General features: G+C 44.1%; 1 protein-coding gene across 1 annotated transcript in view; it reads right to left on the bottom strand.

The window, feature by feature from the left end:
* The window catches only part of ptprma (protein tyrosine phosphatase receptor type Ma), a 190,397-nt gene that overhangs the window by 33,358 nt on the left and 137,039 nt on the right, over positions 1 to 20,000 (bottom strand). The window contains exons 14-18 of the mRNA XM_048265863.1: positions 19,386 to 19,521; positions 4,641 to 4,792; positions 2,201 to 2,275; positions 1,638 to 1,664; positions 483 to 494 (exon numbers count right to left, since the gene is read on the bottom strand). Of these exons, the coding sequence (XP_048121820.1) occupies positions 483 to 494; positions 1,638 to 1,664; positions 2,201 to 2,275; positions 4,641 to 4,792; positions 19,386 to 19,521 (402 nt within the window). The remainder of the gene's footprint in view (positions 1 to 482; positions 495 to 1,637; positions 1,665 to 2,200; positions 2,276 to 4,640; positions 4,793 to 19,385; positions 19,522 to 20,000) is intronic.

Consider the following 20,000-nt stretch of genomic DNA (forward strand, 5'->3'; position numbering starts at 1 on the left):
GATGAAGGGAGGAGACCGAAGCTACGATGGCGATGTCTGATGGAAGCACCTTCACAGAAACACAAGTTGGAACAGTATGTGTGTGGTGTGGTTGGAGGAACAGGTGGTGGTGGTGGTGGTGGTGGTGGGGGGGGAGGAAGGGGAGTTAGAATCAAACCAAAAAGTGGGTGACGGAGTGGGCGGCAGGAGGGATGGCACATCGATCCACATACGCATGAAGAGAGGGCTCTCATGGATGAGTCCAATTGCCATGCTAGCTTATGGCTTTACAAACGTGGACAGGAGAGGGCATGAGATGCTTAACAAGGCCATGCGAGGCAACAAGGAGCCAGGGAGTAGCCCAACCCCTCCCAACACACACACACCTCCCCTTTTACGACAGGCAATCACCCCCCGCCCCCACACACACACACCCTTGGATATGACTCACACACATCTTCCCCCCCAAAAAAAATAAAACACAGGGCAGTTGGGGAACTTACCATTAATTGGCACTTTTTAAGAGGATACATAACAGGTTAAATGCGAAGAAAAAGGAGAAGAGAAAGGAAACAGGGTATAAGCAACAAGTTTTAGCATAAGCACCTGCACAGTGTAGACTGCTTTTTCAATTAAGACTGACATATTTGACTGCCTGCTGTTGTGAGGGACCTTCAGAAGATGTTTTGGTCATCTTGGACTATGAGGATAGATAGTGTATTGTAACCAATATAAAACACAATGTGTAAACATGTGACTGGCAACCAAATTCTTACTGTGGATGATACCCTTGATGGTATATGTTGGCCAAATCAGCGGGGGGAAAAAGTGTGATGTTTTTGATGATGGTACTTTTCGCTCACTGAAACGCCAATTGATGCTAGATGCCAGTCACTTCCATTTAAAGGAATACGTCGGCCTCGTCTCACATCAGATGAACTGGATCAGATGACTTTAATCAGAATAGACACAGTAATATGAAATACATTGACAATGGCTACTACAGCTTGGTAGGAGCAATACCAATCCCCTAGAATTTTTTTTTGGCTTTTATTGGAGTACAAATGAGCTCCCCGATGTCTGGGCCATTCGGAACAAAAGCATCTGTGTTAGTAACACTGCTAGCGGCAGTCTCTTGCAAACTCTGAGCAACCATGGGCTGCGGTTGTTTTGTTTTTTATTTCTTTCTTTATTTTTAAACGCTGCACCATACAGTCACCCCCCTCATCCAGTCCACATTGTCCATGCACATGAGAGTCATAGACATACGTGACGTCACACGCACGACACGGAATGCGGATGGGATGGGGGTGAAGCAACACCTCGGCTTGGGAAAAACCCTCGTCTTACAGAGAAGAACAAAGCAGGCAGGTATGGATGTGAGGAAGCCATCATCAGTAACAAACCAAATCTCTCTGTCTCTAGTTTTCTCTCTCTCTCTCTCTCTCTCTCTCTCTCTCTCTCTATTTCTCCCTCTTAAGTTCACTACTTAGGCCTAGTCTACATATTATGTGAGATCAAAATGAGAACTAAAGTTAGCACTTGGAAATAAGCAACAACGACAACAATAACAACAATAACAACAACCACCAATAAATTAAAAAACAAAATACAAACAAACAAACAAACAAAAAACATAAACAGGAAAGTATTCTCACCTAAGATAGCAGTTGGCACAAATGGATCTGCCATTACCCCAAAACCAGTGCAGGAGGTTAACAAAGAGGAAAGAATATGGCAGTGAGTGAGCGAACAAGGGCCCCTACACGTCACAAACATCCAACAGCAGCAAGGCAGCAGTCCATAGGTGACAGTTAGGTAGTCAGAGAAGGCAGTCAAAACCCAATGGAAGAACTGACTCATTACATTGTGTAATATATTTCATGTCATATTTAAAAGTCATTTGTTGTACCAAGTCTAGAGTACACAATGCAACGGCAAGTTTAATGTGTTTTGCCATTCTTGACATTTTATTTGAACAGCATTCATTATGTATGCATGTATTCTGAATACGGTTCTTCCCACTGGGTACACATACAGGAGAGAGCGAAGACAAGAAGCTATTGAAATCTTGCGGGCAAGTCAGCAATGCTACCTCAATCTTTGGTTAGTGCAAGCACAACACTCATTCATATTCTCTTAGGAAGCAGGGTAAATAACTTTGTCGAGGTTTGTAGAAAAGACTTCAGTGTATGAGGGCATGGGGAGGTGAGGCCTTTACCTGGGTAGTAGGAGTTCGGCACGGATGTGCTCAGGGTGTTAGTCTTCATGGTGAATGATGACGGCGAGGAAACAGCTTTTAGCAAAACAACAACAAAAGAGAAGCAAGCACACCATTGTCAAGTAGAGAAAGAGGGTTAAAATGGTTGTTTGTGTGTAGTGAGGTTATAGATAATAAAAATAAAAAACATTCCATTTTAGAGTGCCTTTTAACCCCAATAGCGAATTTCAGTCTCATATTTGGAAGGAAGGAAGGATACTTTATGCTTCCTCTCGAGTCAGATGTCAACCTTCGTCTTATTATAAGTTTGTGGCATCTGCTATTCCCTTGGCTACGTCGACTTAATAGGACATGCCTGGTTGCTGCTTTCCAAAAAATCATGACGTGCATAAAAGCCGCATAGCACAAATAGTGTACATACTTTCCTGTTCACTGGTCCAGGTCAGGGACGTGGACAAAAATATGACACAAATAGGCAGTTAAAAATAAACTGACAAGAGGGCATCGTCCGCATACAGTCGATCTGGTCTGCTTTCAATGCAATATCATTCATCCTTGGTGAAACATGTTTTACAAGTGTTCCTGCACCCCTTTGGGAGTGAGAGACACATGCAAGGCCAAGGCCATAGGTTCACTCTCTCTCTCTCTCTCTCTCTCTCTCTCTCTCTCTCTCTCTCTCTCTCTCTCTCTCTCTCTCTCTCTCTCTCTCTCTCTCTCTCTCTCTCTCTCTCTCTCTCTCTCTCTCTCTCTCTCTCTCACACACACACACACACACACACACACACACACACACTGATAGATCAGATGCCCTTGGTGTAAAGGTGCTAAGGACATAAATGTCCATTTAGTCTAGCAAGGAGAATCTCTAACCACACAAACACCAGCCAACACTTCAAGAGAATTACTCTGAGGGCCTTCTGTTGTAAAGTGGGAGGTTTGAAGCTTGTGTTTTATGTATGGGAGTTAAAGGTGACTATCTTGGCTGTGGTATAGGGGACTGGATAGCGTTTGGGGATTGGCGGGGGTTGGGGTCAGATCGGAGGTTGGTATCTGACAGCTGCTCCGATTCGCTGAGGCCTGCTATGACCTGAGCTGTCAGTCAGTGCTATTGTGACGGACAGCAGTGATAAGGTCACGCATGAATCGTTCTGTCGTCCCAAGGCAGCCCATCCGCCCCTGTTACCAGAGCCTTGTTTACTTATTTATCTCCCTGTTCCCAGCCACTTCGCCGGACCACACATCAGCTTGGTCACCTGGAAAGCTCTGCTAACTCCTCCTGCAATATTAACCAGCGTCAAGTGATCAAAGGGGCCAATCCCGTCACTCTTTCCAGTTTGCTGCTCTGTGACAGACGGACTGTGAGAGCGTGAAATGGCGCAAAGTGGTGGCTTTTCAGTCTCTGCTGTCCACGTGGCATTAACCCTCTAATTCCCAGAAGTTCTTTGGGACAGTATCGGGGACACCATTTTGTGTCTCAACGGAAAACACAGCATTTCTTTAGAATCACTTATAGTGCACCTCTTTTCCATGGCACTGCATAATAAAGGCTGACTAAAATTTGGGTTCTGCCACTTGAGACAAAAACAACCAGCATAAAAAATAAGGATTAGAGAGCAATGGGGAAAATATGAGGGGGGTGGGTGTCTGTGGGTATTTTTTATGTTGGGGAGGGGGGATAAGGTATGGACTTGGGCCAAATGTTGCTGACCCAGCATCTTGACAGGAGGAAGGGGCGGGGTGGGCACAGAGATGCCTCTAATCACCATCCCTCGTAGGGGGGGATTAAATTCGTCAGCCCCAGCCAGGACCACCTGTCCTTCGGTAGAAGACTAGTGGACCAAGAAGCTCTGTGTAGGCCCCAGGGGACGAAACCCCACTGGAGAACAAGATTGCTGATCACTGCACACTGGGGATGTTTGTAGCCTGCAGACAGTGGCCATGTGTCAGACCAGACCAAAGGAATAAGGAGCCTTAAGGGAGCTGAAGAAATGTATTTGTTTCCAAACAACAACTAAAAAACGGTACAGCCTCCATCATAACAGGATTAGACACCAAGTGCTGATGAGGGTAGTTTGCAAGATGTCATAATTCCTTTTAAAGTGAGATTACACCAAAACAATGTGCAGGATTATGCTGACAAGTCCTTTGTTTTTTTTTTTTTTTGCTTTTAATGCTCTTGGGGATTAAAAGAATATGTACAAAACATTGTCAGGGGGGGGGGTGCACTTTTAGTTGAGGCAAATCAGCGTATTGTGCAGCGGTAAGTATATTTGGCCACATGCTTTTAAGTTAACCCGTGTGGTGGCCTGCTGTGTCTGAGTGAGTCAGTGCAGTGGGGTTAGTAGAGGCCTAAACCTTTCACTTCTGAAATGAGAGAGGAATCAGAATAGCAAGCTCCCACCTCTACACTTGTTTGCTGTCGAAGAGATCTGATACTTACTTCTGCCATTGAGGTTGTGGGTGTCCATGAAGGAAATGGCTTCGTCGCAGTTGGTGCCTTGCTCTGTGTAGCTCTTGTCCATGGAGTTGACCATCACGGTCATCTCCTGCCGGGTGCTGCTCAGAGTCTCTTTACGTTTTTTGGCCAGTTTCCTTCAGATAAGAGACAGAGGAATGTCTGTTAAGCATCAAAGAACCACATCCCACCTTTAACATTTTTTAAAAATGACTTGGATAAAGTATTTTAAAAACCATGGCTTTCCATGCGGTTTTTACAGTATTAGAACCACAGATCATGATTCATTGAGCAAGTCATGTAAAAGAAACCTAAAAACATTCCAACCGCATGATGACACAACATTACGGAATAGCACTGGTATGAATGAGCGTGCAAAGAAAAAAATATAGACATTTATTACATCCCTCCATCATTTTTACTGTTTAAGAATCTATATTTAGCGACCACTCAATGTCTGTCCCTGCATGACCTCACAGTGACGAACAGCTAGCTGGACAGAGAGCCTAATGGCAGCGGGTTCTGGGACGGATCAGGCCCAGGTCCAGTCCTGATCTGGGATGTACAGGCCTGATGAGGGCCAAATCCGAGCTTGAGGCTGCCACTTCCTAGCATGCCAGCAGGACACAGTCAGTATTCTGGGGACCGGACCTGAAGCTTGAGTGAGGGAAATTCTAGGAGACAAGGACGCCCTTAAATACCTGCTTGGTGACTCAGGGAGCACTACTAATGTGGACCCTGGAGACCCCATGTCAGTGTGAGACAGATAGAGATAGAGGGAGAGAAAGAGAGAGAGAGAGAGAGAGAGAGAGAGAGAGACACACTCTTTCCCTCACACACAGAGATGGAACATGGTGATGAACAACAACAGAAGAGGGGGAGGGAAAAAGCCGGGGGAAGAGGATTTTGCCTGCAGCAATACGGCAGTTGCAGGGGCACCAAGAGACTTTTGCCTGGATGTGGCAGTGCACTTGGAGTTGCTCAAAGAGTACTCTCCAAAGCCCCACCATTCTCTCCCCATCTCTCTCTCTCTCTCTCTCTCTCTCTCTCTCTCTCACACACACACACACTATACTAATTAGAGGAGTCAGAGCAGATAAGCATGTCTGGGGAGAGATGATGCACTGCCAACGGATGTTGCCCCCTGTACTGTACACCTGAAACAGGCTGTGTCTGCACTAGCTTTTCTGTGCTTGCATCATATTGCTGGCACAAAAATGGTGTCACCTTGGGGCTAGGATTGGTAATCCACACTGGACATATTGCTTTTGGAAGCAGGCAACATTTCTTTGATGCCAGGTCGATAAGTAGAGCAAGCCAAAGTGCCGGAGGGGATTTTGACCACCAGGTGTGAGAAGAACATCCTATCCAGACTGGCCATCACCAAAAACCAACTCCACAAAAACTAAATGAGGTACACAACCTAGACACCTTGCCTCTTCAACAGCTTTTCCCCTAGTGAGCAGGTGCCTGCCAAAACTACCATTAAAGTCTGGATTTACATGTTAGAACCACAGCAAAATGGACACTGCTTGATTGAAAATGACCAGGTGCGCATGGAAGTCTTCCAGAACACCGATTTCCGGAGCACACTCCAATGTTCTGTTCCTGTGGCTAATGGCCATTTGTATGCATAGGGCATTGCAGAGCACTTCAGGGAGGCATTTAACTGCCCCTGTTGATTCAACTGCCCCCAGGGCCCTGAGAGGAGGGGACAGGACCGATCTCTAATGGACCCACCATGATCCTGGTAATCTTCTTGCTTCATGACTTTCTTCCTCCAACCCCAAAACAAAAAATACCTCTTAAGTGGTCTCAAGCATTGAGACAGTGTCTGGACCTAGTCCCCTGCAGCAGGGACATTAAACATAAATAAATGAAAGTAAAGTCCTTCCTCTTTTTTCTCTCAATCTCTTTCTCTCTCTCACCCTCCTGTCTTTCTTTCTTCTCTCGCTGTTCTCCATCATCACTTTGTCCAATGAAGGTCAGACTGATTCCGGCTTTTTACGAATGGAAAAAAGAGAACTGGCTTCCCATCAGCCTGAGGGTTTGTCGCAAAAGCATTACTGAGTAACTTTAGCCATTTCTACCATCTACTGTAGCCTCTCTCTTGGGAAGTTTCCCCTCTTAAAATGCTACTGAAAATGTTATTAGAACACACTCAAGACATTAACAGACAACCATCGCTTACCACTTCATCTAAACTACTGACCACTAGAACTACAGCTAAGGACCACAGACTAGGAGTCAAAAACTGCAACTGTGCAAAAATGTGTATACACATATAGGCCTTTACAGTGAAGTAAATGTCTGTTTTCTCAGACTATTGCCAAAGGTTAAGATACTTCATTATGATGGCTAAAATCAGACAGAAAAACAGATACAAGGATACCAAAAGAACCAAAGCAAGTAGCTGTGCATCTCTGTAAGTGGAGAGCAATGCTATGCACTCTTCAGTGCTTTGCTGACTGACCAACAGTATTTCAATGAAGGCAAATTCTTTTCCCCCCTTTTTAGACCTGATTTGCTACAAGGGGACTTCAAATAAGTAAAATAGCACTTCAAAGAGCCACTATCCCTCTGGAAGTACCAAAGTCTACATATAGACATGCCTATTTTTTGCAAACCCCAGCTTAAAATCTGTACAGGCTTTTGTCATCATCTGAATCTGCATTTGTCTCCGAGGCTTGTATCTCGGCGGAGATTTGTCACCACGCAGGCCCTCGTCTCCCACACTTAAAAACAAATTAAAGCGTCTGCAGAAAGCTTCTGGAAATTACAGTGGATGTCATAATGACAGAGTCCCTTGCAGAGTTGAGCTCATTTGAAGCATTCAAGCAGAGGGAGCTATAGTGCTTTAAATTGAAGATAAATTCTTGTTCAGGATAAAAAAAATACAACACTTATGAAAATATGGCCTAAAATACTTTGTTGTAAATACAAAGAAAAGGGGGAAACAATGAAAAGAGCTCCAGCCGCCACAGAATGCGGAGGAAGAACAATAGCTCATTTTCATTGTCACAGCTGATTCTTTCATTTGCCGAGGGAAGTGTGACATTTTACCCCCGCAAATGATAGCCTCAGTCTAGATGGCGAGGCTTGCGAGGAGCTCTACCTGCTATCAGGCGATGGGACTTCAGCAGGCTATAATTGTATCCCTCTCTCGCATCTTCGGTGCCGATAAATGGTAAAAAAAAACCCTGGCAGGTCCCCCCGCCAGTGCGCGGCTGAGCGCCATCGTTGCTAATGAAGGGACGTTAGCTAATGAAGCTCCCGCCGTCTGCACTTGTGAATCAATCTCATTTATTCAATTTGCCTCCATACACCAGTGAGCCTCCCGCTGCCCCCCTCTTCTAACGTCTCTCTCCACACATCCAGAGCTCGACAGGACACTAATGACTTAAATCTTCCTTCAAAATTTGTTTGCCGTGAAAGTGACGTTTAACGCACACTGTTGTTGTCCCGTGTGTAATCTGTAATCTGGCGTGGGATAGAGTTAGCATGAGCGAGATGTGTCTTGGGGAGAGGTCTGGGATAAACAGTGGTCTGTGATAAACATTTGGTATTGTTCTTGTTTTAGGTTTACTGAAAAAACAGAAAGTAATATCTATATTTTTAACAAAAACTTTTGTGTATCAGGCTTGTGCAAAATTCCAGAATTGAATTGAAACTGGCTCTTAAATTCCAATTCAATTCTTGAATTTCACTTGCATTTCAATTGAGGTAGCAAACAGGAAGAAGAATTGCAATTCGAATTTTGCACAACCCTGTTGTGTGTGCAGGTCCACATGAATTGCTATAGTTGTAAAAACACTCAGGTGCTCTTGGCCTGTTTGCATGTGGATACCTTCTTCAGGAGCTGAGCAACTGGATACCACTTTTTTATAACAAAACTCCCACCCACTCAACCTCAGTGTGCAGCAGTGGGACTTGGCAGACATGTAGAGCTTCAATCTGTCTTTTTATTTGTGAGGCTCAAACTGTGTCTTTCCCCCAAAAAACCTGAGGGGGTGCATGTAGAGGTCACAATTGAAAACCCCATACCCCACGAAGAGGCGGATTTGACGAAGCCCAAGTAGCCTATTTCCTTGCAAATGTCAGGAGTCGATCCGTCTCCCGGAGCAACGGGTGAGCGAGCCGAGAGGAGATGGAAAGTAAATGTGAGTAGGGCCTCTTCAGAGCCTCTCTAATCAGACCAAAAATGTCACCGGGCCAGAGGACCAGGTCCAGTCGCCCGATCGAAGCATCCTCGCCTTCACAGGAGGAGCAGTCTGACGTAAGGGTCAACGGTTAAAACCCTTAAGTGGCTTCCATGTTGAGCTGTAGATGTCTATCAATCATCCTAGTTCATTTTACTGTGAGAACAGATGCTGTAGTCACACAATAAAATAGAAAACAAAAAATAAAACAAAAACTAGACAAAACGAAACACAACATCAAAGCAATGTGGTTTCTGCCTCAAGATCATCACCTCAGCTACACTATGCTGTAAATGTTTGATGAAACACAAGTGATAGCTCAGGGTGGAGAGGGAGGAGGGCTCAGGGTTTCTAGACCATCTTCTCTCGGTGAGCTGCTTGCCGGAAGGAAAAAACGACAAACAACAGATTGGCAAAGTTTCACAGAAGTGACCCGGCATCATCAATCGTGACACAGAAAGCCGGCATGCCACTGTCAGCCCGAAGGGTTTTTTTTTTTTCCAGGACAAGCACAAGAGAGTGTCACCAGCTGAGAGGGAGACGCATTATTTCATACGAGAGATCCTCTCTCAGCAGCAGTGGCGGCTGTGGCATTTGCCAGCATGGGAGCGGCCCCGGCGACAGTTGCCGGAGTCCTGCTGGGGTCCCGCTGTGCCGGAGAGGGAGAGGACTGCAAAGGCGGTATTCTACTGAGGCAAAACTCACTGCATCCACACAGATGCTAATATTTCTGCTGCTAACCAGAGGGATCTGTGCCTCCCCACACAAAGCAAAAGCTTCCTTTTGACTGCGTCTCCTTAGGGGCATTGCTAAACAGTTTAAAAGGCCAGATTAACTTTAGCGTACCCATGCGTGTGGGGTTTGTGTTGTGGTGTTTGCAGGAGTGATGTGACTTCTCAATCACACGCACACAAAGGAGTGCCTACAAATAACAACCCAAAATAAATAAATAAACACATGAATAAGTAAACAAGCAGATAAATAAATAAGTCAATGAAGGCCCTTGTGCACCTCTGAGGCAGGTACACCTCTATGGAACAGCGCTAGCTGGTGTGCTTGCTTATGCGGCGTGGTCCCCCGCCTAGCCGTCCCTGGCACAGGACGAGCAGAAAGACGAAGGACAACTTCAAGAACACGAGAGCTCACTCGCGTCCCGCTGCGGCCTCACCCGGTGTGTGGAAAGCACATCCGCTGCCCATGCATAGCTAATGCAAGACGCCGAGACCTCCCCCCATGTCCTCCTCCCCACCCCCTAGTCCCTGTAGACGCTATCTCCAACCTTTCAATCCCTCTTCTCGCTTGCTCTTTTTTCTTCTTCTTCTCTTTCACTTCTTTTTTTGGCTTCAAACAGCAATATTGGCCATTCCTTTTTCCATTTTGATTCTTTTTTCCCCTGCCTTTTTTCACTTCCTGTGTAAACACATCCATTTGGAATGGCTTAACCTGAAGCCCTCACAGATGGAAGACGTCCGCGCTGAGTCCGTGAGCAGAGTGAGAGAAGGCGAAATGAAGGAGGAGAGAGAGAAAGAGAAAGAGAGAGAGAGAAAGAGAGAGAGAGAGAAATGCAGCTGCTTTAAGAGTTTTCCTCTGAGTTCTCACAAACACATAAATAAAAGCTCTGCTGCACTGTGCTCTTGCTGTTGTGCTGTGATGGCCTGGATCCCCAGGAGATGTGGGGGCCCCCTCGAGCGTGCCTCTCTGCGGAGCGTGGGCTCGGCCACAAAAAGCCCATTTTATCCATCATTTAGAGGGATAAATCCAGCTGTTTGGACCTGACACACAGGCCTAACACCGCAGGCCGTCAACTGGTTGGACAGCAGGAAATGGCCTGCATGATGTTACTGCAGGCAAGAGTCATCCATCCATAAAAAAATAGCCATAAAACATAAAAAGACAGACCAATATATTTTCCCTACATTCGTTAAATATGTAGTTAATCATTTTGTTACAAGGGGCAGAAGACTGGACGGAATATATATTTACATTTAGCTGCTTAGAATTAGATGCAGAATTTTGCCATAGGTGGGATATATGATTCAATTACACTGTCTAGGAAATACATTCGTCCAGAAGAATTTCTTTGACATTTATGGGTTTTAATAAGTTCAATCATCATGTTGACTTTGTGAATCTACTAAGTGTCTGTGTTTTGCATGTTTGTTTTAATGTGATTATACTGCCAGCATAATTTACAGTATTAAAATAACCCACTGCATCATGAAAAATGTACTATGTGCCACATACCACGTCAAATCCACTTCATCTACATGAATGGACAGGCTATAACTATGTGCATACATAGTGATTATGTTCACCAAGATCTCCATAGGTGATATAATTATGCGATCCTTTCAGTAGTCTGAACAATAACACAGCTCAGTGAAATGAAGACTGACACACAGTATATTATCCACAGGAAAAAATAGCATCTACATGTATTAGTATGTACTGCTGATCCGGATACATGTCAATGAAAGGCTTTGCCACTAATACTAAGAGTGTACCGAGTTGTCACCGTGGCGTACTGTAAGAGTGACTGGTACACTGATATAGAGGTCAGGTGATTTTTCTTGTGTTCAGACAGCAGTCCTGTAACCCTTGGTGACTTGGCCTGCCATGTGAGAATACTGGATGAGGCTGAGGCATGCCACAAAGGGCAAAGCTGTTCTGTTATACAGAAATATCACATGGCAGCCAGCCAGAAAAAGAATAATTCTCACCACCAGAGTATAATCCACAAATAACTAACCACCACTTTATTTCCGCTTCACTGTACAATTCCTGCTGTTGTTTTCATAAACCTCCTTTCCCCTTATTTCTTCTTAAAATCCAAGAGCATTTGGTTCAGATTGGGGCCTGATCTGCACTACAATTGACTGCACAGAGAACTAATGTACAAGCAGTAAGAACAGAAAATAAAAAAGAACAGAAAATAAAATAAAAAAACATCTTAACCAAAAGCTAATTAAAGAACCACTTTTTTTTTTTGCTTAACTCTAATGAAGATTGACTAAAACATTCTTCATTTGAAATTTTAATTTTCTTGTTTTCATGGCTGAGCAGACGTGAACTGCATCTTAATTTAAAAAGCCTCCTCATACACACGAGATGGCTCTGGAGTCTGGAGGAGGAGGCGGTGATATTAAGACGTTAAGTGTTGACAACTTAATTGCAGTGTTGCAGGTGATGCTGCAATCTTTTTTCAACACAGATGCCAAGGACGAGCTGGTCCCAAAATGCTGCCATTACCATCAGTGAGAACGCTAGAGTAACTAAACACTAAATCACAACAAAACATCAACAAAAACAGATCTGGATTATATACAACAGGTTTCCATAACCAGTGGATCTGTTTATAATTTACAGCCAAATAGAATCACTAACTCACACATTAACAGAATGCTTGGCAGCATTATTGAGAATGTTATCGTACAGTCAGAGCAATAATGACCTTGGACAGCGATTGTATTGACAGATGACATAGACTGTTGACATCCTGGGGAAATATCCTCCACCTGCTGTATGTTTGAATAACTGTTTGGTCCTACACGGGCAAACGCAAACAAATCAAACTGCTGCCTAGCATGAGATGATACTAGATTCTCTTTGAGAGGCTGGTCCCCTTGTTCAGAGATCTATTGATCTCACTAGGTAAACCAGCATACTAGGCATCAATATTTAAAGACATGGTGATTGCAAACACTCTCTCCTTTTGGCTCAAGTGATCCTGATATATATAGATTTCTGTGTCCCTGGCAAGAACAATGCATTAAGGTTTTAAATTTGTACCATTATGCAATGTGTTTATCAGGGCCATGATATAAGGCAGTGACAATTCAACATGGGGTATGGTTTGCTAGTCCAAACTCAACTAATGGACAAAATGCATGATGGAAAAGCAACTGCAAGAATTTTGTGAAGCTCAGTTAATGGCCTTGAATAGGTCAACTTGCAACACACAACTCTAAGAGACAGCACATGAGCTCATTCAAAGGCTTGTAGTCACTTCCAAAAGAAGCAATCTTGAGATTTCTTCTCCCCTGTGGCCCTCTAAATCACAGTTACAGCAAGCAAAGGCTCTGGCATTTCCACAAAAAAAAAGGTTTCCTGTCCTCTCCAAAAAAATAATCTCCTCTGAGACCTCGCACAAACAGAAATTAAAACTGGTCATGACATCTTCCAGGATGGTCCACTGTATCAGTGGTGTGACCTTCGTCTGCGGCTGAAAGGAATCCTGTTGTGCCTCCCCTGCCTTTCACTAACCACAATCTCTTCTCCAATGGCTATGGATCCATCGTACCTGTGTGACACCAAAAAGCAGCCCTGTACTGTCCTACACCTTGGCAGTCAGTGAGGACAAAATACAGCTACCACAGCAAAGGCGGATGCAACACTGTGGAGCCACGCTATAGTGATTGGATTTTAATAGGATGCTTTCAAGTTGTGGTCTCCCTTCATCAAGCTCCTGCTGTCTGAAAACTATCTTTCGGTACATCCGTTAGGGACGATGGAGGCAATTAAGGGCATTTTGTATGCAAGTAGTGCATCGTGATGAGTCAGTGTCATCATCCCTCACTTTTTCCTTCCGTGGTTAAAGCCATTCACGACTCCAACTAGTAGCTTCTCTGCACATTCTCACTATGAAAAGTGTAGCTTATAGTCAAATGAGAAGAAAAACAACATCTAAGTAGACACTTTGCCACAGTAACGGGCACCGTGTGTGACATTGTTTCGGTGTGTCCACTTTTGCGTCCCACTGTGTGTCTAGCCTTCTCCCTCTCATTACTGACTAGAACATGGAAAAGAAGGACCCCGGATGTCTTGTCAATTACGGTGGCTCTGAAACAGAAGGCTCTCCGCGAGCACTCGAACTTACGGCGTTCACAGTCCATTAGTTCATTTGGAGCTCTGATAAGGTTACATAGGTTTCCTGACACCTTCGTGGCCTCGACCAGCGTAAGTGCCACATACCACTGTGTAATGATCAACTGATAAGATGGCTTTTCCTGGAGCGGGCTAATTTCATTTCCTCTCCCTGGCAGCATGAGGCTGTTAAATCCCCCACCCAAGTACCCTGCCTTCTGCACGCGTAAACCACCTCAGCTTCCGTTAATTAACAGCAAAAGAGATTACAGCGTTTGATGCTCGGCAACGAAGTTCAGCTGAATGAAATGGCACGGAGAGTGAGGTGCGACAGCTTGTTTGTCGGCCATGCTTGAGTTAGCTTATCTCCAAAACAGAGGGTCAATATTAAGCAGAAAAAACATCAAAGGGAGGTTACTCTGCAATGACCTGCCAACCTAATGAGTGCACAGTTTGTCTGAACCCTGTGACACACCACAGTGTCTGTAATGAGAGACACTGGAGAAGATTAGCGACTTGCTACCCATATTCCTCTTCCACCTCCTCCACCTCCTCCTCCACCTCCTCCTCTACTCCTCTTCCTCCTCCACCTCATCCTCTACTCCTCCTCCTCTTCTACTCCTCTTCCTCCTCCACCTCCTCCTCTACTCCTCTTCCTCCTCCACCTCATCCTCTACTCCTATTCCTCCTCCACCTCCTCCTCTACTCCACCTCCTCCTCTTCCTCCTCCACCTCCTCCTCTTCCTCCTTCACCTCCACCTCTACTCCTCTTCCTCCTCCTCTACTCCTCTATCTCCTCCATCTCCATCTACCACTTTCGGATGTTGGGTGGCTGTCAGTAAGACAAATGCATGTCGCATTGTGGCAATTAATTTGACTCTTGTTTCTTCCGTGTAGGATTTAATTAAAGGTTCTCTCGCAGCCGAGGAACATGCTCAGCTGAAGGCCCTGAGTTAAATGGGCCTGTCTCGCACACTGTCCCTGGGAGGCCGCCACGAATGATAAAGTTGGGGTTCTGCAGAGGGAGGATGGAGAGAAAGAGAGAGAGAGAGAGAGAGAGAGAGAGATAGGGGGAGCCCCTGCCCGCACTCATTTCTCATTCTAGAGGGACATATCTTTTCTCCTCTTCCCCCACGTCTCCTCTCTGGCGTTAGCGTGATGGTTTATGTTTTTCCTTTTCACACTATCAAGATCAGGGCTGTTGGCGTAAAGGTAAAGGGGACAGCAGCAGCATTTAAGTTTTCAAATGAAGGAATTGAGGACAGAAGAAAACTAAATGTTTTGCCGAAACATGATCCTCTGGTGAGAAGTAACCGAAGCAAGTAGCGTGGGGATCTTTTTATCTTTTTGTCTGTTTACTGAGCACCCACCTGATTTGGATGTTTAGACTTTTTTTTTTTTCAAAACTCAAGTTGACCGTATACAGTAACAGGCGAGTGTGGAACAAGGAATCAGGCACTGCTTCAGAATATGCCATCATTTCTCTACTGGAGAGTCAAACATATGTCTCTTCTGTGAACCTTGCCAAGATATTAACACTGACTCTTCTCATATCTGGAGTTCTTTAAGTTCTTCTGAAGTGACTTTCAAGCCAATTATCTCTCTGGGACATTCCGCATTACACTTCAGCATGGTAATTGATACAGCAAGAAGCAGCCAAATCCTTAATCGCTGTACCTGTCGTTACACAATGTGTAGCTCTTCGGAGAGCCTCTGAGTTGCTGGCTAAAACCATTTATCCAGGTCTTCCACTGACAGAGGTCATTGCCAGTGCAGTGGACAAAGATGTTAAATGGGCCTTCTGTTTCGCTCTCCTTGCCTCAACCTAAGCAACAATGTCCGTCCTCAATCGGATCAAAGGACAGTGTTCAATATTTCATTAGGCTGCTTGCACCTGTAATGGCTCTATCCAAGGCGAGTGATGCATGGACTATCAGTGGGCTAGGGCGGCTAACACTTGAGGGGTAAAATCCATAGCGATCCACGGCCCCCAGCCTAACTTAATGCGACCACCAGCCTGTGTCAGTAAGAGCAGTATTGGTCATTGCTAATGACTTTTGCACCTGCTTCTGATTAAATTTAATTAGTACTGACCAGTGTTACCGGTTGGACCCCAGTGATTGCACTGATCACATAAGAGTTCTCACATTAGAGTAATACATTCAAACAGCGTTGACTCAATTTCCCCAGTCTTATTTTGTCGCCAACCTGCTTCTGTCACAACAAATTCTCTGAAGCATGATATATTGCGGTAACTACTTAATCTAAACCGAGGCGGGCGTAACTGTGATTTGTGAACTCTAACAAAACAGATCATAAACATTCACTTCAGTCTGGTTTATGATGGTAAGTGGCTACTGCATTCGGCAAATAGACGCTAATGATGCAGCCACGGAGAAAAGTGCTACTTCAAAGCCAGAGCTCAGTATCCCAATTTAGCTTGAATTATAATGCAGAAAATTGTCTGTGTATCACGGATTTATCTAGAAGCCCTGTAGATATTCTGCAGAGTCTTATTCAAATCCTAGCCGTGGGGCACCATACTGCTATGTCTGTGCAAGACTGTCAGCATTCTGGCACTCGCTGAAGCCAACATTAATTCCACCATGAATGTCATTTTTACTCCCAAAGATAATCACTTTTGGACAGCTTTCTTTATCAACTAAATGCATAAACAACAAACAGTTGCGAGACAAATTTATTTTTTTTGCCCCGCTGTGTAATTCAAAACATGAACAAACAACGTGAAAAACATCTTGGCGAGCAGCGGGCATTTAAATATCAAAAGTTGTGCTTTCTTAAAATATCCACCATGGTGCCATGATCTGGTTTTAATAAAACAGACACAACAGAAATTTCTAACATTTCCATCATTCTGTTCCTTTTAGAGTTATTACATAACTCAATTAACATCAGCAAAGCACACAAACCTTCACATCAGCCATTTTTAGGCACTTATATATACAGTATACCATCAGAACATTGCAACAGTGACCAGGTAATTCCCAGCTCCCCAAATATTGTCTAGTAGTGTGCTACAATATAAACCTTCATCACAGCACAGTGGGCAATGCTGTCAAATCCAGCATGTGGAAGCTAATTAAAGACTGCTATTATTAGCATGGATGTATGGAGATGAGCTATTCACATGCCTTCAACTGAACCATGCAGAAAAAAGTGGTCTACATATGAAAGATAAAAATATATAAAAAAAATTTACATGAACAGAAAAATGACCACTAATGATTTAAAAAAGCAAATAGGACAACACATTATGGGAGATGATGAGGTGAGGTGAATTATGGGAGGGGAGATTTGTTTTTTAATTATATGAGGTGAAAACACCTCGGGTCAGGTCAGCATTTTAAGCTGCTTCGAAATGGGGTTGGGGGGAGGGGAGGTTGTTAGTCATCATTCCCATGGAAACGGAGATGCTTTTCGGGCTGCAGGACATACAGTTTCCCCCTCTTCATAGGGCACAACAGACTGGTCAGTTTAGCAAACAGCAAGGGGAAAGCTCCTCTCGATCTGACCTCTAGCTCACTGGCTGAGGGAGTTTCTCATCAAGTTAGGAGAGTAAGCTAGTGACTTTAACAGGGTCCCCTTTCACACTGAAGCCTCGGATCAAAGGTATGAGTTCAATCTCACATCTGACTGTGCGTCACTTTTTCCATTATGTTAAGTTTGGTACATTTCTGCTGTTTTGCTTTTAACAGTTTGTTTTTAGGCCTTGTGTTAAGAGGTAGAGCCAATGCTGTGAGGTTTTAAAAAAAGCCAAGAGAGAAAAAAAGTCAAGCTTGTTCAAGCTTCAGTTTGAAAGGAGGGTTTGAAGTCACTAGTTTCATGCATGGAAATATAAAACGTGGCGGAGAAAGCACGGCACTAAGGCGTTTGACAAAGTGGTTACTTACAGGTAATAAGTGTAGGAGTGATAGGTTCTTCTGCCAAGTAGGGTGGTGGAAGGATATAAGCAGTGGTGGGAGAGGGGAAGAATGAAATGGAAGGAAAGAAAAAGTAAAATATTAATGTCTGAAAAGTTGAAATAAATGAACAAAACCTGATATGGTGGCTTAAGTGACAACTACTTGTGACTCGTGAGGGCAGAGGTGAATTCTGACAGTATGTTATGTAGGTTCCTGACAGTCACTGGGGTGGTGGGTGGGGGCAGAGAGAGAGAAAGAGAGATGAAGGGGAAAGGGGGGGGGGTGTCGGGGGTTACTCTGACCTAACATTCTGCAGGTTGCTAGTACGCACCCCAGCTGTGCATTGTGGGTAATGTGCCTGTGACAGAGATTGTTATTCAGATATACAAAAGGGGAGAGTGCAGAAGGTGTAGGAAAGAGAGCGCCAGCTGGAGCGGTTAGAAAGCAGATTGGACATAGCCCTGGTTCTGACTGACTACGGATCAGCTCTGGTCCTGATCAAGCATGGGTCATCCAGTCTGTGTGAGATCTTGACAAAACCTGTTCCAGCATCAGCTGACATCTGGGTTCCATAATCAGAAGTAGCCAAAGATCTTAGCTGTAGGCAGGAGCAAGTCTTACTTGGCTACTTGGCCTCCATATGTCATAGTGTATCACAATGACAAGTCTTCAAACTTCCATTCATAACAAATGCACAACTACTAGTGTGGCAATATGTTTCCAGTAATGGGAATTTCCAAAAACTTCACCACATCAAGACACCCTCTCACCTAAACATTAACTTCAAATATTTTTTCCCTCATATTTAACAAGCATTGCCCAAGGTTATAATATTTAAAACTATAATATAAACTATTGAACTGAAATAACTGCCTCATTTGTCTGGTGAGCAAAATTCACTCCTATTTAGAAAATGCTATCACCTTTGGAAATGATTACCATAATCAGTACAAGTGCCCTCATTCACTAGACATAATAGCTGATATTGACAAAGTAATATCTGGCCTGTTTTCCCTTATCTTTGCTAAGTGTTCATAGCGAGCGCAGAGTAGCTTCTGACAAGCTCACATGCAACTTGAACTGAGAGCCTGAAAACCTCACACACTGTACTGCGCCGCTGTATGCCTGTGTACAAATAAAGTTGGCTATTTGCACAGTGTAGCTTCCTGAGATTGCTTTATAGAATACTGAAAGCCTCTCTTCCTCGCTCTCTCTCTCTCTCTCCCGGCTTTCTAGCTAGCAAGGCTGGCTAATGCACACTCGCCTGTAGCAACATGCCCTAGGCCTCTCTTTGAAAAAAAAATGCTTTCATCAAATTTTCCTTCTTATCTTGTGTTTTTTCCCAGATGAGATGAGCCTCTGAAATATTTTCCTGTTTCCCAATCCTGACTAGGTCATTAGAAACACGTTTGTTTGAGAATAACATAAAGGAATTCATATTTCATGGCGTCACACCCATACCAATGCCACAAACAGTTTAGTGGCTCTTATGATTGTAATCAAATCAATTATTCAGTGTTCAACTGACAAACTGACAACTTCAAAACAGGTCTTATACGCTCTGGCACTTAATGACTAAGTTAAAGGAACATAGCAACCCACCAATGAGGATATTGATCTACTGTCTCAGTAGAACAAGACAGGCATTATTTATTGTTTATTTTCGGATTCATTTCACGGATACTCCCTGAACATTGTGGAAGCATGGGCAGTGTGCGGAGCATCGTAGAGGAATGCTATCTTACCGTTTCTTCATCACGAGCACCACGCCGAGGAAGATGATGATAAAGAGCAGAATGCCGGCGATAACTCCGGCGATCTTCACTGTGTGGTCAGACTGTTTTTCTGGCTCGACCTCATCTGGTTTGCGTGTGGCCGCACCTAAGAAACACAGCAAGTTAGACCAAGCCTATGTATGTCATTGTGAGCCACCATGAACCATTCAGAAATGTATCTTTGCTACTGAATGTTGTTTTGTCAATCTCACTGCTTCATTCAAGATGTTGAGAAAAACGCTGATTCACTTGAAGGTGAACTTCTTCTTGAGTTCATGTTGGGCTGGCAATTTCCAAAAAGTTACATCTCTTCACTTCACTTTCTTCATGACTCAAACATTTTCCAGTAATAGGCTTGACTTGTACTTGTTTTGACATGGGTACGGCAATTATCCAAAGAAAAAAAAAACACAAAACAAACTAGCAACAAAAAGACTGATGTTGAAACTCATTACTGATTCTCTGGGGAGCATCCTTGTGCTTATCATTCAACGCCAGAGTGGAAAAATGCTTCCGTCAGCCACCTGAGTAAGTGCACTGGCCAAATGTCATCCGGATAGATATTGTCCACAGATGTTCCACTGA

This window comes from Alosa alosa, chromosome 16 (genome assembly GCF_017589495.1).
Source record: "Alosa alosa isolate M-15738 ecotype Scorff River chromosome 16, AALO_Geno_1.1, whole genome shotgun sequence".
NCBI lineage: Eukaryota > Metazoa > Chordata > Actinopteri > Clupeiformes > Clupeidae > Alosa > Alosa alosa.